The sequence below is a fragment of the Lissotriton helveticus genome, chromosome 11 (genome assembly GCF_964261635.1).
Source record: "Lissotriton helveticus chromosome 11, aLisHel1.1, whole genome shotgun sequence".
Classification (NCBI taxonomy): domain Eukaryota; kingdom Metazoa; phylum Chordata; class Amphibia; order Caudata; family Salamandridae; genus Lissotriton; species Lissotriton helveticus.
Window position 1 is genome coordinate 945,650,170 of NC_136072.1, and position 19,674 is coordinate 945,669,843.

Genomic DNA, 19,674 nt, shown 5'->3' on the forward strand with positions numbered 1-19,674 from the left:
CTTATTTGACCTCGAGATTGTGATAACTAGACATTTGCCCCAGACTGCTGTCACATCAGGTTTTATATCTGTCATTGTCTGAATGACTTGACACTTTCACAGCTTTTGTAGTGATAAGGTCCGATGACATGTGCATCAATGTCAGACATGACAGTGATTCTGCAAACAATGGTGACTCCTGTTTCCTAGTATGGAGTCTGGCCTAATACTTAAAAGGGAGTTGGACCTAGGGGCTTCATGAGGAATCTGTGATTAGAAATATCCTGCAGAATAACAGGTTACTTACCTTCGGTAACAATGTTTCTGGTGGATACCCTGTCTAACTGATGATTCCTAACTGAGCCTTCTGCCACCCAGCACGCATAACCCTCGTTCTTTGACATGGAATATATTTATCTTTACGGTCCAAATTTAGAGATCTACATCCGGGTCATTTGGTATCTGCATCTGAGGGAGTGGACAGTCTCAAAAGCAACTTACGCCATATGAATTGGTAGTGCTTGTACATGGGTCTGCTCTTCACTTTCAGGGCATAGTGAAATTGGCATGAAGCCATATGATGTCACCTAGAGGCTTGCAGAAGAACTGATCTTAAAGTTCCCAGATCCAGTCTGATGCCTTGGGATTGGTCACAAAGTGAGGAATCTATGTTTTTGCTTAGAGTATCCACTACAAAGATCATTATTGAAGGTAACTAACTTATTTGTTAGTACCTTATGTAGTGCAGACCTTATTCTTAAGTCTTGAAACCCATGCCATTGAACTCTATCATGTTTTCTGGTGTTGGTGCCTGACAAGTATCCAGCATCAGCCTTTCTTTGTATTGTGTCCACTTCTTAGAGACTACGTGGCCCTCTTACTAAAAATATATATGCCGGTGTGTACTTTTACTGATTGAGATTTTGGCCGACCCTCTTTAACCATTTCAGTACTAACAGCTGGCTTTCATCATTGTCGTTGACATCCATATACCATAGAGGCAGTCTTGGAAAAGCACTATAACTGAAATGCCACCAAACACATTGCGCATTGCCCTTTGGAATACCACGGCAGTGGACAAAATATTGCCTGACATTCTACAGTGTCTCAGGCTTTCAAAGCTGTGTCATCCTCAAATGTAATGCATTTTTCTGGCTTATTCAAGTCGTTTGTACCTTATACACTACGTGAATGATAGTGGGAACACGGGTATACTTGATGCAAAAAATCCCAATCTTTCAGAAAAATATCCCTTCAGTGCACTGACTGCTATTTCCCTCCTACTGCATTAATAAGGTGGTTTAATTTTATTTTTTACTCCTTTTTGTAGCCTAGGTGATTCCTCCTTTTTCGGTGGCATTCACTACCTCACAGTTTAACCGTCTATAAAAATCACGTCACAAAACTGTAAAAAAAAAAAACAATCACCCAGTCCTAACAAAACGAACACGAGACAAATGAAAAATGTAAATTATTTGACATAAGTGTATATTCCTTCAAAGCACACTGGCAGGCTGCGGAAACACTTCTGTCATAAAACGCCGTAGAGCCAAACCCTAATCTCAAGCCCAGGCACACACAAGCAGATCTTCATAGGACTCATAAGAGAACCAATGGATTCCCTGTGGGAGTTTTGAGCCTCACTGAAAATATGTTTCATTATGGCTCTGTGGGTCAGATATCCTGAGCTGGATTTTGTTTATTAGGTAGGGCTTCCACCTTTCTCAGATATCAATGCCAACATGTGTATTTTGTGGTTTTGGAAAGGCAAGCAACTGGTTCTTAATTAGGTAGGTAGGTAGGTAGGGTGTGTGGATGTTTGTGTTTGTGTGTACTCTCCGTATTTTTAACACAGCTATGCTGCCTCTTATTTGGTTTAAAAGTCATTTAAGAATTGTAAGCGGCGTTACAGTTCTACTGGTGTATTTTCACCCTGTATTTGTTGTATCTGTTGCTCTTAAGTTTTTAGTTTAAAGGATTTTAATGATCTTCCTGATTATTTTTTGTAGCTTGCAGAAAAATACCAGCCAGGTTGGTAAATTACTGGGTCTGCGACAACCCTAAATTAAGATCACTTATTTTATATATCCAGGACATAAAGAACTGATGTATGCAACTGTTCTTGAAGGTCTACAGAGTACTAGAACGCATAATTATCATATTGTAAACGACAGAGGGATGCAGTAGTCTATTTGATCCCAAACGTATATGGCAATATAACCCCTGAATCCTGCTTGGAAACGTTGTGGTTTTATTTGCCTTTCAAGAGAATGCGACCTTGTGTGTTGGGAGATGCCCTCGTTTTGGGATCACTTGCGGAGCTCTGGTCCACCTGCTTCATGGATTTCCTGTTTTATTGTGCTCTTATTGCATTCTTTAAGATGCAGGTGCTTTGTGAAAACAGCATGCCATCTATATGTGATCTCCATATGATAAGCTGGTCTTAAAATCTATTGGTTGAATCAAGTAGGTACTCGCTTTGTTTTTTGGGTATTATATGTCTCATTGTCCTAGTATTACTATCATAGTGTTAATATGTATATGGTCTGCAACAATAATCTAGTATAATTATCTATACCCTCGATATCATGTTCATGTAAGCAGTGACCATGCATTGTAGGCGTCCTTATCTACTTAATTAGCAGAATTGGAAAAGGAAAGTTATTTTTGTTGTACATTAAAGGGAATGCCAATATGATCTAAATTATTTTGAAAGAACGAAAGAAGTCCAAATAGCAATTTGTAAAATATAGGGGAACAATATCGGAGACACAAGCTATGCAGTGTATCTGCACAATGGAGAGAAGCAGAAGGTTTATCAGTATTCCTTGAATCTCTGTACAATAGCAAAAATGGATCCAAAACCTCGAGGTGCTAATAAGAAAATTGGAGGTATTGTTCATTGTGAATCCTTATTCTAAGGCAACCACATATTTGAAGCTTTTCATTTCAGTGCCTGTTGAGGGTTTTGATTTATTCCTCTAAGCGTGAATAGTGACTCAGCAGAAGTGGAGTATGTACTTCCTCCAACTAGGACGGTAAATCATCTGGGACACTGAAAAAATATCTGATTTAAAGTTTTCAAAAAAAGTTGTAAAGATGATAAATTGGAAATTGATACTAGCAAGAGGAGACTTGTTAAGGAAATCAGGCTATTTTGACATGGCCTATTATTGTTATTACAAGTAATTAGATGCTTACCACAATTGTGTTGTATCTGAACCCCAATCTTTATTTACGTTCACTGATAGCACTTAATGTGCACTTACAGTTATACATATTCCGGTGCTTATCGTCCACGGGGATATGTGTGGTTGCAGCCATCCTCCGAGTATGTTCATATGGGTGGAAGGGCAGCGGTTTACTTGAGTTGCTGCAAAGCTCTTTAACTTCTTTAGTTAAATATTATTTTCAGAGGATTACTTGGTAAAGAAGAGTTTGGCACCTACACATAAGAGTTTCTTCATGGGGTGCAGAAGAGAATGTGCTAGTGCTACCTTATTAGGAAAATCACCTAGATTTGATCCAAAGATGCACACTATTACAAAATAAATCCTATATATTCCCATGTTTTGTTTATAAACTTAGAAATAATTTCTTGTTGAAGTAAAAATATGCATTGCTTCTTATATTCCACCTACTTTTTATTTCTTCACTTCACCCAATCATTCACCCAAGCTGTCTCATGATCCATACGCCTGTCCACACCACCCATCCTTCCAGTAGACATTACCTCCCTTCATCATTCATTTCATCCTTACCTCCACTCCGTGTTCCAATCCCCTCATGAGGTAACCCCAGGCCACCTGCATGAGGAGTTGAACTGATTCTAACAAGTCAGCCATTTGGATTATGTAACCATCTGGCTTCCACTCTGCGCCAGTGGTACCACTTAGCTAGTCATGTGCTTCTAAACCGCTCTGAGTCACCTGTTTTCTCAAGCCCTTCTGTCTCCCCCACACTGTAGAATTGAAACTTAAGTGTTCTACATGGGTGAGCAGCTACAATCAGATTTGCGTGTCTCCTGCAATCACCCCAGCCCCTTTGGCGCCAGAAGAAGATTCACATTACGACATTCCAATACCCTAGGTTTTCTATATCTGATACATCTGCACCAAACAGCCCATCACCATTAATTTATCTACTAAACAAAATAAACCTTTATCCCAGGCATACCGGTTTCTCTGCTCCATGGACCACTTCTGCCCCTGATTGCACTACGGAAACAGTGTGCTTGTGGGAGAGCGAAAGTTTCACAAGATGTTTTTTTTTTTAAACACCTGTGATGACATTAAATGCAGCCTGTAGGATATAAAAGAAAAAGTGGGGAAGTGGTTCACAATTGTGACTAATTTGGTTGACTTGTGTTTAACTTCCCAATCTGTTTATTGCCAGCTTTTATTTTACTCAATAAGAGACATCAACGCAGAGGTAAACTTGCAAGCAGATTGAGATAGATAGTTGCATTTAAAATTGAATTTTGCTTCCACTGGGAGGTATTGGAGGCTTTCTCTGACAGCTGAAGCATGATCTTTTATTGTAGGTCAAGCCATGGCAGCGTGCATGCGCTGTCTGCAAGACCTGCTGTAAGCAGTATACGGAGTTTAATCCCACCTGCTGCTTGTCATTGGTTAACTCCTGCCTCCCTCTTCTTTCCTGGCTCCTTATTGGTTGTCACTCTCGAAACATCACTTTGTTTTACTGCAAGGAGCAATGGCCAACTACAGTTTTATTACGCTGTGTTTGTGTATTTCGTTTAGGGACTACTTCTTTTATTTTGTGATAGTGACATTCTATCACCACAGCTCCAGGCACAGCACCCAGTTTCATGTTTTTCATTTTTTTATTTTATTACTATGTCGCTGCTTCACAGCTGCCATGTACATAACTTAAATACGCACGGTGTTGCACTTTATATTTTAGCACATCACCCGCTTTCATCATTATTTTTGCTTTGCAAAGGCTTTTTTCCTTTTAAGTTGGTAGTGGTTTTGCTGCTGGTGTCAGTTGGGTGTTTTCTCCACCTCCCTTCTCCCTGTGACTCCCTCCCCCTTCTGGGAGCACATCATTTTTCCTGCTTTCATTCCTGGCATATCTGTGCTCCCCACTTTCTCCCTTTTATCCTTTGCATGAGCTCGGAGCGTCAGCTGCTGTTTCCCCGCACTATCAAACACATTTCTAGCGTTTTTCCTATAGAATGTCAGCGATTTAACAATAACCACCGTCTTCTGGCAGAGAGCCCTCCTCTTCATCAGGGTCCTAACTGTTTTACCACTCCCGGTTTGTTTCCTTCTTCAACCACCAGATATAAAACATTAGCTATAAAAATACTGGTGCCCAGGGGGTCTCTTCTCCTGGCTACAGCTGTCTGTACCTGTGAGTTCTTTTAATGTGCCCGGTAAGCAAGCCTTAAAGACTTCAGAAAACAATCTTGAACCAGCTACAAGGACACCCCCATCCCTCGCTCCATCACACACACACAGTTCTCGTGATTCATTTTAAAACAGATTTATTATTTGCTTACATGGTAGCCTTGCCTCTGAAGTCTTTACTGTTATGAGAAATGTGTGTTCTTTAAGTGAGGCCTCGCCTCCTACTCAGGGTTCTCCTGCCGGTTTCCTTATGGGGTGTTTTTTATCATTCCACCTTTTGTGATTTATTGCGGGTGCCCCCCAACTCCCTCCAGGCAGCCCCAACTGCCAAACCCCTTTAGCGTGCCTTTACTGGAGCAAATACTCCAGGTTCGAGGCAAGGTCTTAAGATTATTACCGATTGGTAGAGCATACCATCAAAAAGTGGGTCCTGCAGGTAGTGTGAAGGCGTACTCCGTGACCTTCATGCAACTTCCCTGCTCCTTCCACTGTACCCAGAACAACGGACTGCGGACCATCTGTCCATTTTGTTCGTCAGGATGTGCAAGCTCTTTGGCCAAAGGGGCAATTGAGAGGGTGACTGCACCAGAACTAGGTTATGGTTGTTATTCCAGCTACTTTTTGTGCCAAAGAAGGACAGAGGGTTTTGTCCTCTTTAAGACCTGCACCCTCTCAATGCCTTCCCCCTGAAGGACAAATTCGAAATGCTCATACCTGCCCAGGTCTTGCCTGCCCTCGACTCTGGAGACTAGATGGTGACATTGAAGCCACATGACACTTCCATATACCAGTCCAGCAGACCCATTGGCGCTATTTGCAGTTTGTGATGGGACGGGAGCATTTTCATTTCTCTGTGCTCCCCTTTGTTCTCGCCAGCACCCCTCAGCTGTTCACAAGAGTGATGGCAGTAATAGCAGCACACCTGTGGAGCTCAGGAGTTTGTCTTCCAATACCTTGATGACTGATTGCTTGAGGCGGGCTCACCCCAATCAGTAATCACCTACATACCGACTGCTGTGAACCTCATCTTTGGGGTTCACTATCAGCGTGCCAAAGTCACACTTGACTCCTTCTCAGACATTCCCCTTCATCTGAGCCATTCAGGACACTGTTTGGTTTTGTGCCTTCCCTCCTGAAAAGAGAGTTCAGCATATTCAGGCTATGATCCCAATCTTTCAGCCTCTGTTCTGGGTTTCAGTGAGGTAAAGCCTGAGGCTGCTGGGACTGAGGGCCTCCTGCTTCCCGCTGATTACACAAGCCAGGTGGCATCTGTAGGCTCTGCAGTGGGATCTGAAGTCTCAGAAGGCCCAACATCAAGGTGACATCTCCAATCGCATCCAGATTTTGGAGTAGACTGCGAAAGACCTGCAGTGGTAATTTCTCGACCAAGATTGGGTCAGCACCTAACCCCTCGCCCTACCCACACAGAGTGGACAGTGTTGACCAGTGTGTCATTTCAGATTTGGGGCAGCGACCAGGGAGAGGTGAACGCTGGTCTCTGACAGTCACTGCTCCGTATCAGCCTCCCAGAGCTGTAGGCCTTCCGCTTTGGCACTGATAGCCTCCCTTCCATCCATCAAAGGAAAATTGGTGCAGCTTCTTAAGGGCAGTGCCAACGCCATGTGGTACTGCAACAAGCAGGGCTAAGAGGGGTCCTGTGCCAGAAGGCGCTACTCCACTGAAAATGTCTTGGACCCCTACATAGTCTTCTTGTTGGTGTGCCACCTGGCACGATCTTTAAATGCCAGGGCAGACAAACACAGCCATGGACGCCGAGCGGATCATGAGTTGCAGTTACACCCGGAGGCAGGGCCTCTTCCGTGAATGAGGAGAACCTTGGCTCGATCTGTTCTCCACTGCCGAGTGTGTGTAATGTCAGTACTTCTGTGTGTTGGAATTCGTAAAGCATATTCTCCCTGCGAGGCACGTTCTGCCTAGAGTGGACCCCGGAATTGCTGTATGCATTCCCAGCCTTACCTCTTCTGCCTCGAGTTCTGAAGATAAGTACCAACCAGGTCCAAGTCATCGTCTGGCATGGAGAGCATGGTGTCCTAAACTCCTGTCCTTGAGCATCTGTCCTGAGCGGTAGCCTGTCCTCCAATCAGGCTACCCCTCTGGGAGGACCTGTTGGTTCAGCAACAGGGCAGGGTTCTGCACTCTGGCCTTTACAATCTCCACCTTTATGCCTGGGGATTGAGCAGTGACAGCTGAACACCTTTGATCTTCCTTCGGAGGTGTTTGATGTCATAATGGCATCCAGGCGTCGCTTGATGAAAACGGTGTGCGCCTGTTTTTGGGGCAGATTTGTGGTTTTGTGCGGCATTCACCGGACTTACTCCTCCCAGGCTAAGTTTTCAAACATTCTATTTGGTGTTTTTCCTGGCAATGCTGTGCTTTGGGATCAGTTATGGGGTACTTTTCAGCTCTTTTGTTTTATTTTACAATTGCCAGACCAGCCTTCAACATTTTAATCTCCGGTTGTGATTTGCTTTTTGAAAGGCCTACAAATCTTGCTTCCTCCCTCTCTGTTTGTCATGCCACAGTGAGAGTTTAATTTGGTTCTCACATTTTTGGTGTGCGATCGCTTGAGACCCTTCACAACTGCCCTCTGCAACTTCTTACCTCAAGACAGTGTTCCTTGTTGCTGTAACATCAGCACTTCGTGTGAGTGGGCTGCAGGTTCTCTACATCCATACACCATACACAATGTTCTTCCCCAATAAACCGGTAATGAGATCATGAGCATCCCTCTTGCCGAAAGTTGTGACTTATTCTCACATCAGTCAAACAGCCACCCTGCTTGCATTCTATTCTCTGCTTCAGCCCTCTAAGGAGAAAGAGGGACTCCATTGCTTGAACTTTTGAATCAACCATACCTAAGAGCACCGGGTGAACATTGGGGAGAGTGTTAGACCTGGCATTTCGTGGCGTGGTTACCCTTGCCTTTTTGCCTCTGCCTCTACCACCTCTATTTTTGATGCTGTGATGGATGTCCTTTTACTGGCTTGGTCGCTTTCGGCACTTTGCCCCTGCTGATCAGTGTCAAAGTGCAAGTGCTCATGTATAAAGTGTTATGGTAATTAGTAGTCTATAATTGGTATGTTTGCCTTACTAGTAAGGTCCCTAGTAAAGTGTTTGATTAGTTCAGATGCTCCGTCCATCACCACCCCCTTTTGTATCGCTTTGTTCGCCATAAATTGGCAGGGTATGCGCAGACGTAAGTCCCTTGCTCACTTTGCCACTGGATTCAAGCAAGCCTGGCTGAAGACGGCTGAAATGCCAGAAACTGGTCCTATGAAGCTTGTTTTAGGTCCAGGGAAGGCATGGCTTGGCAGTTCGGGCTGGACTGTTCCCATGAGCCACAGGGTCAGACTGATTTGCATATGGCCATGTCTGAACTGGGGTGGCAGAGTGGGCTAAAGAACGGTGATGGATTAAACCCAGATCTGTTGACTGGGTGTGAGTGTTTGATTGGTTCAGATGCTCCGTCCATCACCACCCCCTTTTGTACCGCTTAGGCTAATTTGGGCATCTTAGAGATCCAACAGATGCTTTGACTTCCTTATTAAGATCACACATAGATCTGTTCCTTAACTGTCTGGCTGATACAGAAGGGGATGTTGGTAAATTACAGTAGCCTAACCCTTGGTATCAGGCATTCTTTTCTCAAGCTGGTCCGACCGTCTAGGGAGAACCTGCATTGGTTAAACAGTCAGTTTTCTATGGCGAGCCGCATATTAAGGAAGGCCCTGACTGCCATCTCTAGAGTTGTCTGAATTGCGGGTTGCCTACTAGTTCAATAAAAATACCTTAAAACTAAGGAAGGCCGAATTGCACAGAATGGACTGGGAGCTCTTAGAGTGTGCTGTAGTAGAGAATAACAATAAGATCTTTTGGGGTACCTTAAAAAGCATTAGGCTCAGAAACATACCCGAAAGTCCTCTTTAATATTGTATCATATTGGGATCGTACTCGATTTTTCATTTCAGCACAGTATACCACATTAAGGCTAATGAGGATTTAGATTTATTGCACAGTAAGCTACAGGGATCTTTGCACTTTTTTGTGCTCCTATCTGAGGTAGAACTGGCCGTACATCAGAGCTCTGACGGTAAAGCCCCAGGACAGATGGGGTACCAAACAACCTCATTTAATGTAGGGCCAATTTATGGGACCCTCTGATCACTAAAATCTACGATCGTGCCCATCTCTAAGAAGGGCGATTATATGTCTCCTAAAGGTTACAGGCCAATTACCCTTATTGACAGTGCAGTTAAAATGATTGGTAGTGCTTTTTAATTGCCTTGCCATGTAGGCAAAAGACAATAATATTCTCTCTCCCTTTCAGTATGGCTCTTTCCCAGGGCTGGGTACAGTGGAGCAATGCTTAAATCTGAGCCTGATTGTCAAAAATACATCTGTCAGGCATTGTCCCCCATACCTGGCCTTTATGGACCTCTGCTAAACCTTTGACTGTGTGAGTAGGTCCAATCTATGGCTGATGTTGTTAGATCTGGGAGCAGAGTTGTCTTTAGTGAACCTTTTAAACTCCCTGCACACCAGCCTTGCATCGAGAGTGCAATTGGCCGCTAGCTGAGAAATGACCCCTGTATTCTCCCTTGAGTCTGGGGTACATCAAAGTTGTATTTCAGCCCATTACTTTTTATTATTTACATTAATAGTCTATGTACTCACCTTTTTATGAATCCTGTAGATAGCCCCAAGATCCCCTCTCACTCAGGTACCCACATTGCTGTACGCAGACAATGCAGTTTTGCTGGGGCGCACTCCTAATACCTTGCGAATACTTGTGGACCAGATTATGACTTTTATGAGCAGCCTCGATTCAGCCACCAAATTTGGTGAAACTCATAATATGGCTTGTGGACCTGGTAAAATCAATATTTTATAAGTTTTCTATAATGGGCCAGTCGCACAGTAGCGTGAAGGATTTTTGTTATTTGGGTGTTACTTTTAACTCTAGGGGAAACTGGCACACTTAACTAACTCATGCATAAAGCTTAGTAGAGAGGCTGGTGCTGGTCTTAATCTCCCCTAAGCTATGGGTAAAGGGACTAGCTCTCCTTTAGTAAATGTTTATAATGCTCAGTGTGTCCCAGCCATCATCTATGGGCCTGGGGCTATATAATACCCCCTCTCTTCAGGCTGAAGAAAAAATCATATCCTACGAAGGATAAGGCATCTACCACCGTCTAGCCCCAGTTTTTATTATACATTCAAAGCTGCATTTGCAGTACATTACTGATAAGATCAAGCTGGCCCCTTTATGGTTGTGGGTCAGTGTTCGGTCTAATCCAGAGGGATTCCTGTACAGGAAAATAATTACTGATTTGTCTTAGTTTAGACAAGGGCCCTAATATCCCATGGTAAACTATATTTCCAAAACCTTCTATGCATTGGAATTGTCCTCCTTGTTCACGATACCACAGAACGTTGCTAAAGACGACAAGGCAAGGGTCAAGAACCCTTTTTCAGATGGTTGCACGACAAGTAGGCTGAACTCTGAATTGTCAAAACCATCTTTGTTGACCTTTAATAGATAGTTTTCATCTGTGGAAACGGCTCTATACTTGTTTTTAGATCTCATGCATTGGGAGAAGTCTCTCCCCTTCCACTTTAGAGCAGGTACTATCTGGTGGCTTTTGTGCTTCTGGAAAGATTCTTGGTCTATGGGGAGTGTTGCTCTGCCCTCTCCCTGGGATGGCTCTTCTGATTAATCACTGTTATGTTTTGGGTTTTTTTGTAATTTTTTCTTAAACCTCTTCTAATTGATCTGGGCTATTGCGAATGCAGGGAAGCAATATTCCACCTACAACTGATGAACATAAATGATATATGTTTTAGGGTGGGTTCCTTTCTTAAAGCTGCAGTGGTCTGTATAAAGTCAATGGACGGCTAGCCTACGGCATTGTTTGTGACAATAGTTACTCCGTACATAGTGTTGATTTTAAAAATCCAGTATTTTGAGTTATTAAAAGGTGGAGATATTTTCTGTAAATGTTTTATATTATTTCTGTTTTTATGACCTGGATAATGACATATCAAATTATTTCCTTTGTTTGTTCCTTGTTTTTAAACCGTACTGTGTCTATTCTTTTATGGTCATGCTTTCTCCATAAAGATGTTCTTTATTTTGAATTGATTCCTCTATGGGTGTTTCTAATGTAGTATTCCATAAGCGAAGAGGTATTATGCCGGCAAGGATGGTTGAGATCTACCTCCTTCAGGCCAGAGATCCCAAACTAAATCCTTGACATGACTTTTGATGGTGAGTGGTTGTTGGGGAAACAAGTGGATAATGCTCTTCAAGTCAATAAAGATGAGACAGAAACTGCCAGAAGACTGGGAGCTTTGCAAAAATGGAAACAGCAGCCTTTTCAAGGGAGTGACCGATTTCCATCATACAGGGGCTCATACCAAGGCTACAGGAATTCACAATAGCATCCTTCCCATCCACCTTCACAATACCACTAGGATTGTGCGCCATGAAAGTAAGTAAAATTCATATAGACAGCTGCAGCACTCATACACCAGGCAACCACAGAAACATAGCCCAGCAAGCCAGACAGCACTGTCAATCTTCAGGTTCCGGATACCAAAGGAGGCAGACTACATATTGCAGGTCCTATATCTGGGATTATATATCTGCTTTCTAAAACAGGGAGGTAATCACTATAGACAGATGGGTTCTGGATGTTGTCCAGTACGGTGATACCCTGGTGTTCATTCAACATCCTACAACAACGCCTCCTTTCAAAACAAAACACAAGCATCTTCTTTTGTTGAAGGCAGTCCCACAACAGCAATGAAATGTGGTGTTTTACTAGAGATACTTCCTGGTAAAAAGAAGGCTAAGAAAGAGTGGAGATCCATCCTGGATTCACGCCAACTCAGTCCTTAGTTAAAGAAACAAGCATGGTCACATTTCCGGAAGTACTGCCCCTTCCATTGAGAAACAATTACATTGCACCCTTGAATCTCAAGTTTGCATATTTCCGCATACCCATACAAAAGAAATATCACAAATTATTTTGATTTGAGGTACCTGGCTGCCACTATCAGTTTTGAGTACTTCCCTTTGACCACTGATCAGCCCCACATATTTGCCCAAATATATGGCTCTAGATGCTGCCCATTCTCGAAAATGATGTACCCCTACCTGGATGACTGGATGATCAAAGGTTCATCTATATCATTTAACACAACCCAATAGATGCCTGATCTGTTCAAGCCCTTGGTTCCTTAAGTAAATGAAAATAAGTTGTTCCTGACCCCATGAAGTAAAATTCACTTTCTGAGAGCCATAACGGATACCAGGAGCGAAAAAACATTCCTGTCATTAGCTAAACAAATGATATTCTCAACATTGGCAAAGCGGATACTGCATCTAACACAGACACAACTACGCCTCCTCAAAAGACTGCTAGGAATGATGTCCTCCTGCATAGTGCTAATACTATTTTTCAGACTTCCTATGAGACCTATACAGGAAGAGTTGTTCAATCACCAGACATCCGGGTCATTCGAAGACAAAATAGTGTTGACGCCGTATATGAAAAAAGCTCTTTCTTGGTGGACAGCTGAAGACTACTTGGGATCAGGTTTTACATTCCTAAAATCAAAGTCGCCTGAATGTCACCACCAATGCCTCATTGGAAGGGCGGGGGGACACATCTCCAAGAGCTGTCAGCAAGAGTATTCTGGACACCCCAGAATAAAATAATGCATATAAATGTACTGGAGCCCAGAGAATTCAGAAGGATGCTACAGTTTGACCTCCTGCTTATTTCCAAATTAAAGGTGTTGGTCCAAACAGATATCACCACCATCCACCATGTTCAACAAACAGAAACCAAGAGGAACTGGCTGCCAGATCCTCTCAGTGGAAGTCTTAACCTATGGTATTGGGAATTTTACAAGAGTCGCGCTTACAGCAGATCATCTTCCCGCTATTGATAAAGACTAGGCAGATTTCCTCAGCAGAATATTAAGACTGTCATGAGTGGGAGTTGAGGGACACCATACTAAACCAATTATGTCTACACTGGAGCAAACCAAATATAGATCTCTTTGCGTAGGAACACCACAAGAAATGCTGCTTTTACACAAGCAGGGAGCAGGCACCCACAAACAAATTCATGAAGGAATGCTCCTTTAGTAGGCTGGAAAAGTATGTGGAGTGGTGTGGCTCACTGGTTAGAGGCGGCAGACCCGTAAGCAGAGGATGGCCCGGGACCAGGGTTCGATTCCCGACGCGGCAGGGTCGTGGACCAGGGTCAGCGGGCTCGATAATTCTCGCCTCGGTGTCTACTCCAGCCAGGGACCACACTCGGCAACTCTGGGCATTAGCTTGCCTCATCTTCACAACGGCCCCCCAGACCGCCGGGGATGCTTGGTCGCACCTTAGAGATACCCATTAGGGACCATCTCTCAGGGTGAGCCAGGACGGGTTCCCCAGCGATCGAAGCGCGGAGATACTCCTCCGGGAGTTGATTCTAGCGCTATATAAACCCACAATTAAATTAAATTTTAAATTAAATTATAAAAAGGCCTTTCCACCTATTCCCCTAATACCCACGTTATTAGCAAAAATAAGGGATGACACTGCACCCTTCTCATAGCTCTGTACTAGCTGAGACAATAGTGGTTCTTAAATCTGATGCAACTGACACAGGATCCACCAATTCTACTGAAATGGACAACGGACTTCCTAACCAGAAGCAAAGGTAAGGTACTTCATCTCAGTCCACGTTCTCGAAAATTAGTGTCCTGACTCCTGAGCATTATGAATTTGGACATTTAGACATTTTAGAGAAAAACAAGAAAACTTTCGAAAAAGCCAGGGCTCTGTTAGCAAATAAAATATGTACTGTTAACTGGAAAAGATTCTGTATGTGGTGTACTGCTAACAGATTCCATTTTTTTCATATCCATATCAAAGCCTATCAAATACTGCAGTAGCTTTTACATTTGGCACACTTTGGCCTTAAACGTGCCTCCTTCAGAGTTCATCTGGCAGCTATCTCCTGCTTTAGACTCGCACTAAAACATCTGTTTGCTCACACAGAATTGTTAGAGTTTCAGAAGGGTTTATTCAGAATGTTACCACTGTCTTGAACGCCTTCACCAACCTGGAAACTGAATACAGTGCTTTTTCAGCTGATAACTCCTCCATTGGATCCTATTCATAAAGCCACCTCAAAGTTACTCACTTCTGGTGATAACTTCAGCAAGATACGTTGGTGAGATCCTTGCATTCACTAATAATGAACTCTTCATACAGTTCTCAAAGGACAATTTCATTCTGAGAACCAATACAAAATCTACTCCAAAAATACCAGCCAAGTTTCATCTGAACAAACCAGTTACCTCTAAACATTTTTTCCAAATTTAACGACTCCAGCTAAAAGGTCCCTTCACTCACTGGATGTTAAAAGATGATTGAAGTATTATTTGAAGAAACACACAATGATGCAGTGGCTCAAACCTTTGCCAAATATCTGCTACCCTAATGGTACTTTATCCACTATGGGTGTGGTAGTGTATCAGTGAATGCAACTATAGGCTTAGAGTATAATGCCATTGTGATATATTATTTTCACCTAATGACAACAAAGTTGGAAGAATCCCAGGAGACTCCTCTGGGAGTCTAGTGTTCAAAAATATCTGGGTTTGGTAGATTTCCTAGGGTGGCTGTGGCAGAGCCCAAACCCAAAATCCACAGCTTCTGACATTGCAAAACAATGCTAGGTTTTGAGGGGAAAAATGTACTTTGTCCATGTTGCATTGTGGGGCCTCTCTGGGTGTTAGTGTTAGGCCTACACAGACAATTGGGATACATCTTTATTGCAACTTGTGTGGGAGCACTTTGTGGATCCCTGCAGCTTCTGGTAATGTCTCTCACGGAAACATGAGAAAGATGCACATTTTTTTCCAAAGTTTGGGGTTTGAAGGGCATTGTAGGTGAGAAACGTTTGGGAGGATTCACGCAAGCCAGACCACTCCAGAGTCCCATGGGTGTGTAGTTTTCAGAAATTTAGCAGTTTGGCAGGTTTCTGAGTGACAGCTAATATACTGCCCAAATTCTAAACTACCCCATTAAAAAAACATATGTTGGTTTTGCTGGTTGAAATGTGATGTTTACAGGATGTGTTTGGGGTATTTTGGGTTACGGGTGCTTGGCCCAACCACACACAATATGCTCCATTTTTACCAGAAATCTGCACTAGTATAAAGTTTGTTATTACCTGTTGTATTTCTCTGCATTTTGGTTTCAAATGTAGGCCAGTATGCAAGAAAGAACCTATTTTGCAAAAAATCCCTCTGTATCATATGACACCATGGATAACCCCACATTTAGAGACCTACAAATAACCACTGTTCCTAAACTCAGTATCTTGTGCACATTTCAGAAATACATAGGTTGCATTAATAGCCATTTTTCATTCATTAGATGTTACCCTATGAATTGCTGAACAGTTAGTTCTTGATGAAAAATCATTATAAGCTGGAGCTCAGTTAATGGCTGTGGGTTTTGCCTATTTATAAAAAACCTTTAAACCCTATATATAGACCATAAGGACCATAAGGGTCTTACGAGACCAACAGTATCTTGCTTTTATAAATTGGCCATTGTGACAAAAATACAGATGAAAACATCACCAATAGCTACTTTTTCTTACTCATTTTCATTATTTTTATGTCTGTGAGCTTTGGGAAAACCTTTTGGGATTTGTGCAAATGACTTTAGTTGAAACTACAAAAAGTAGGGAAAATGGACTATCTTTAGGAAAAACGATAGTAGTTTATATCTCTTGTTCCTGACATCTAGGAAGATGGTGACCCTGGCACAGAAAATCTTTCGCTGACTGCATTTAAAAAAAAAAAATTAGCTACATCTTGGCTATTTTATCGGTTTTCTCAAGGGGAATCTACAATCACTGTGTACATTTAGAATCCCCAAGATGTTGGGGGGGAAACGGATGGAAATTTGGCTTGGATACCTTTTTGTCTATAAAAAAGTTATGAAGGTTTAAGCATGAGTTACCCCAGGCATCCAAAAAAGGACTTCGCACCCGGGGGGAGTATGCCATAGCAATGAAGTGGTAAAATTAGTTTCCTAGATGCACAGCCATATAACTCCCATGTGCCATTAAGAGGTTTGACTCAATGATGACTGAGAGGATCGTTGCCGTCAACGGCTGAGCTTTAAACCAGCTATTCACAGACTTATTTAGGACAGTTGTCACTAATCTTTTAGATCCCTGGGAAGGGAAACACTACATGCAGGATACATGCCTACAGAAATGGCTCCATATCTGAATGGACCACACCATATTAGTATTTTTTGTGCTGATTGCAAGCTAGTTACAAGTTGGCCCTTGAGTAGCTTCAGGCAGAGCGCTTTGCCACACATTTTATACAAGCTATAGGTAAGGTATGTAGTGTTTTCTGTGTAGCCACAAAACCACTCTGTTTTTGTTAGCTTTGAGAAAGTGTAGACTAAATAAGACATCATACAAATGCTTTTGTTCATCTGTTTTTGAGGGATAAGTGAATGCAGAGGTGAAATAAGGAATAATATAACTTCTTCACAATATCTCATGTTGGAGAAAGCATTTGAAGCTAATTTCTCATCCGTCTCACAGTGATACCTTTTGTTATTCACTTTTAACCAGAACATTTTAGGCATCACTTACTAAATTGATCATTGGACCAATTCATGCTTCACTTCTCTCGTTTGGTCTTCTTCTGAACTCCTTGACTTTGCACTGCATTGTTCGAGATTTGCAATTTCTAAGCCATTCATCTGAATAGTAGTGTGTTTAATGGTGTTGAGCTTTATGCTATTCTTACATGTCCATAACTAAGTGTTACATTGTATCAACTTGGAATACCCCATATGCATTTTTGCAAAAACTAATGTCTCAGTTGAGGGACTGAACTGAGGCTCATTTAACAAAAACTCATTGATACTGGTGAACCGCAGTACCCAACCATGCTGTTTTTTTCATGTTTGAAAATATATATAACAAAGAACTTCTATTATTTTAACTCCTAACTGTTTGCAACTTTATTAAACTTTAAAACATTTTGTTTTAATTTGATGAATGTTCAGTACTGTGGGTGTTTGAAGGCCTTCTTGCCTGTCATTTTTCAAATACTCTATATGTATCAGCGGTGAGCATCAGCAAATTGAAGCAACATATGTTTATACGTTACACATGTTTATTTTAGTGTGAACAGGTAAAGAACTCCAACGGCCAATAGTAGATGAACCAGTACTTTCCTCACTATCTGAATACAAGTTCAATTCATGTGTTTTAAATAGTTTCCTTTTAAGTTTTTAAAGCTTTTCATGGCTTTGCAAAGGAGCATTTCAAGTAACGCACTAGGATGTGCATGCACATACTGGTAATACTGCTACAACATAACGCAAAGTAGACACAGGCTTGGAACGTTGTCCTAAACAGCACAAAGGTAATACTTTTTATGGCATTTAACTTTAATCTACATTTTCTTCCTTTTACATGACCTGTTATGAAGATATACTGCAAGCGGTATTGGGCGGCTTACTGTAATTTCAAATGTTGAATTTGCCTATTCCTTTTTTTAATGAATGTATTGTGCAAAGGTATATGTGTATTTCATCCTATGGATCACAATCAAGATGACCTTATAATGTCTATTAGGTACATTATAGGGTTTCTCAGTAAAGTATTGAAAGCAGACAATAGATATTTGTGGCATTTCCACCAATTCACTGTGAATCCTGTCTGGCACTAGGCAGAGGGTCTGTATGTACTTTATACCCAAAATCAATGTCTCTGAAAATTGCTAAATATTTACATGGAAGTAATTTACATTTTACATGAGCAGCTCTAGAGATACTTACACTTAAAACAATAATTGGCGTAGTTTCTTGAGATAAAATATTTCTTCTGAAAATGGACAAAGCCGATTGAAATATCCAGACCATAAGATGTTCTGTGGTTAAATGTTTTCCCATATCGTGTATTCTTACGAGGTAAAAAGGGTGGCCGTTTGACTTGATACTATCCCAGAAACTTAATCATTCAATTTGTCTCATAGTGAATATTATTATTTTTTTTTCACTACAGCTACGTAACCAAGGTCAAGTGAGAGGTACAAGTGCTGCCAATGACGAATGAAGACCTGCCCACGTTGCATGCAGCGCTGACCTTTTCATATACTTCTGTGTGGATGTTTGAGTGTGTCTATATCTGTATGTATACTATAGACACACAAGCTGCCATACACAGGGCATCTGTTAAAATACTGATTGACTGTACCTGACCTCAGCTAAGATGTAAAGGATAATATTTTCATTGTAAATACTGTAAAACTTCTAAATTAAATTTCCCGTCACATAGAAATTGTTCGAAGCAGTAACCTATATATTTATGTGGATTTAAAGTTTAGGACCAATGTATTGTAAAAGGGAAAAGAAAAGTTTTTTAAGCAAGTCTATTACTGATGGAATTTCATCTGCAACATGCTTTTTGCATAAGGTTTTGACTCCCAACATCATAAAATGCATTCTCAGGTGTTTCCGTTATATATTGCAAAACAGCTGAATTTGAAACGTTTGAATATTTTTTTCAACATCGTCAAACTCTAATACTAGGTTGAACTCTTAGTTTATTGCTTGCAAATACCACCAACCCTGATCTGCTAAAAAATAAGAATAAAATAAATCATCTACTTTTTATTAATGTTTTGTATGTTTTAGTTTAAGCTGTTTTTCCTGAATCAAAACTGGTAAATGTGGAGTCATAAAATTTTATGTGTGGGTACTTTTTGGTACGGCTAGAGCACTTAAAAATGTTACAGGTCTGTTAACAACGACGTTATTCGAATATTGACTTACTAGAAATGCTCGGTGTGTTGTGACCTGGAAATGAAAGTATCATATAATTAGAATAGTATTTAATATTTCAGAAATTACGACTTTTAGCAGTTGTTGTTTGTAGTACTGCAAATTGTTAACATTTTAGATGATTTAACTTGATGGAATTTAATTATGGCCGTGCATGTTGAAACTAAGTTTTGAATATTATGTTCATTGCTTTCCTGTCTAGTGGAAGTTGATAAATGCAACCTCTGACCAATTTACTTGACACTTATTATAAGTAGACTTGGGAATATGATCCTGTAACCTTTTAATGTGAACATTGAAAGTATATAATTAGGGAATAGTTGCATTATTTTTTTAAGTATAAGATAGACAGTATTAAAGCCAGTTTTCTTCTGTTCCAAACTCTTTCAACCATTGAGCCAC

The 19,674-nt window shown here is 41.4% G+C and overlaps 1 protein-coding gene across 1 annotated transcript in view; it reads left to right on the forward strand.

The window, feature by feature from the left end:
* Nucleotides 1–19,108, forward strand: part of PITPNB (phosphatidylinositol transfer protein beta) — a 463,503-nt gene extending 444,395 nt beyond the window's left edge. Inside the window, exon 11 of the mRNA XM_078667295.1 lies at nucleotides 18,494–19,108. Within this exon, the coding sequence (XP_078523421.1) occupies nucleotides 18,494–18,544 (51 nt within the window). The 3' untranslated portion in view covers nucleotides 18,545–19,108. The remainder of the gene's footprint in view (nucleotides 1–18,493) is intronic.
* Nucleotides 19,109–19,674: the final 566 nt, after the last annotated feature.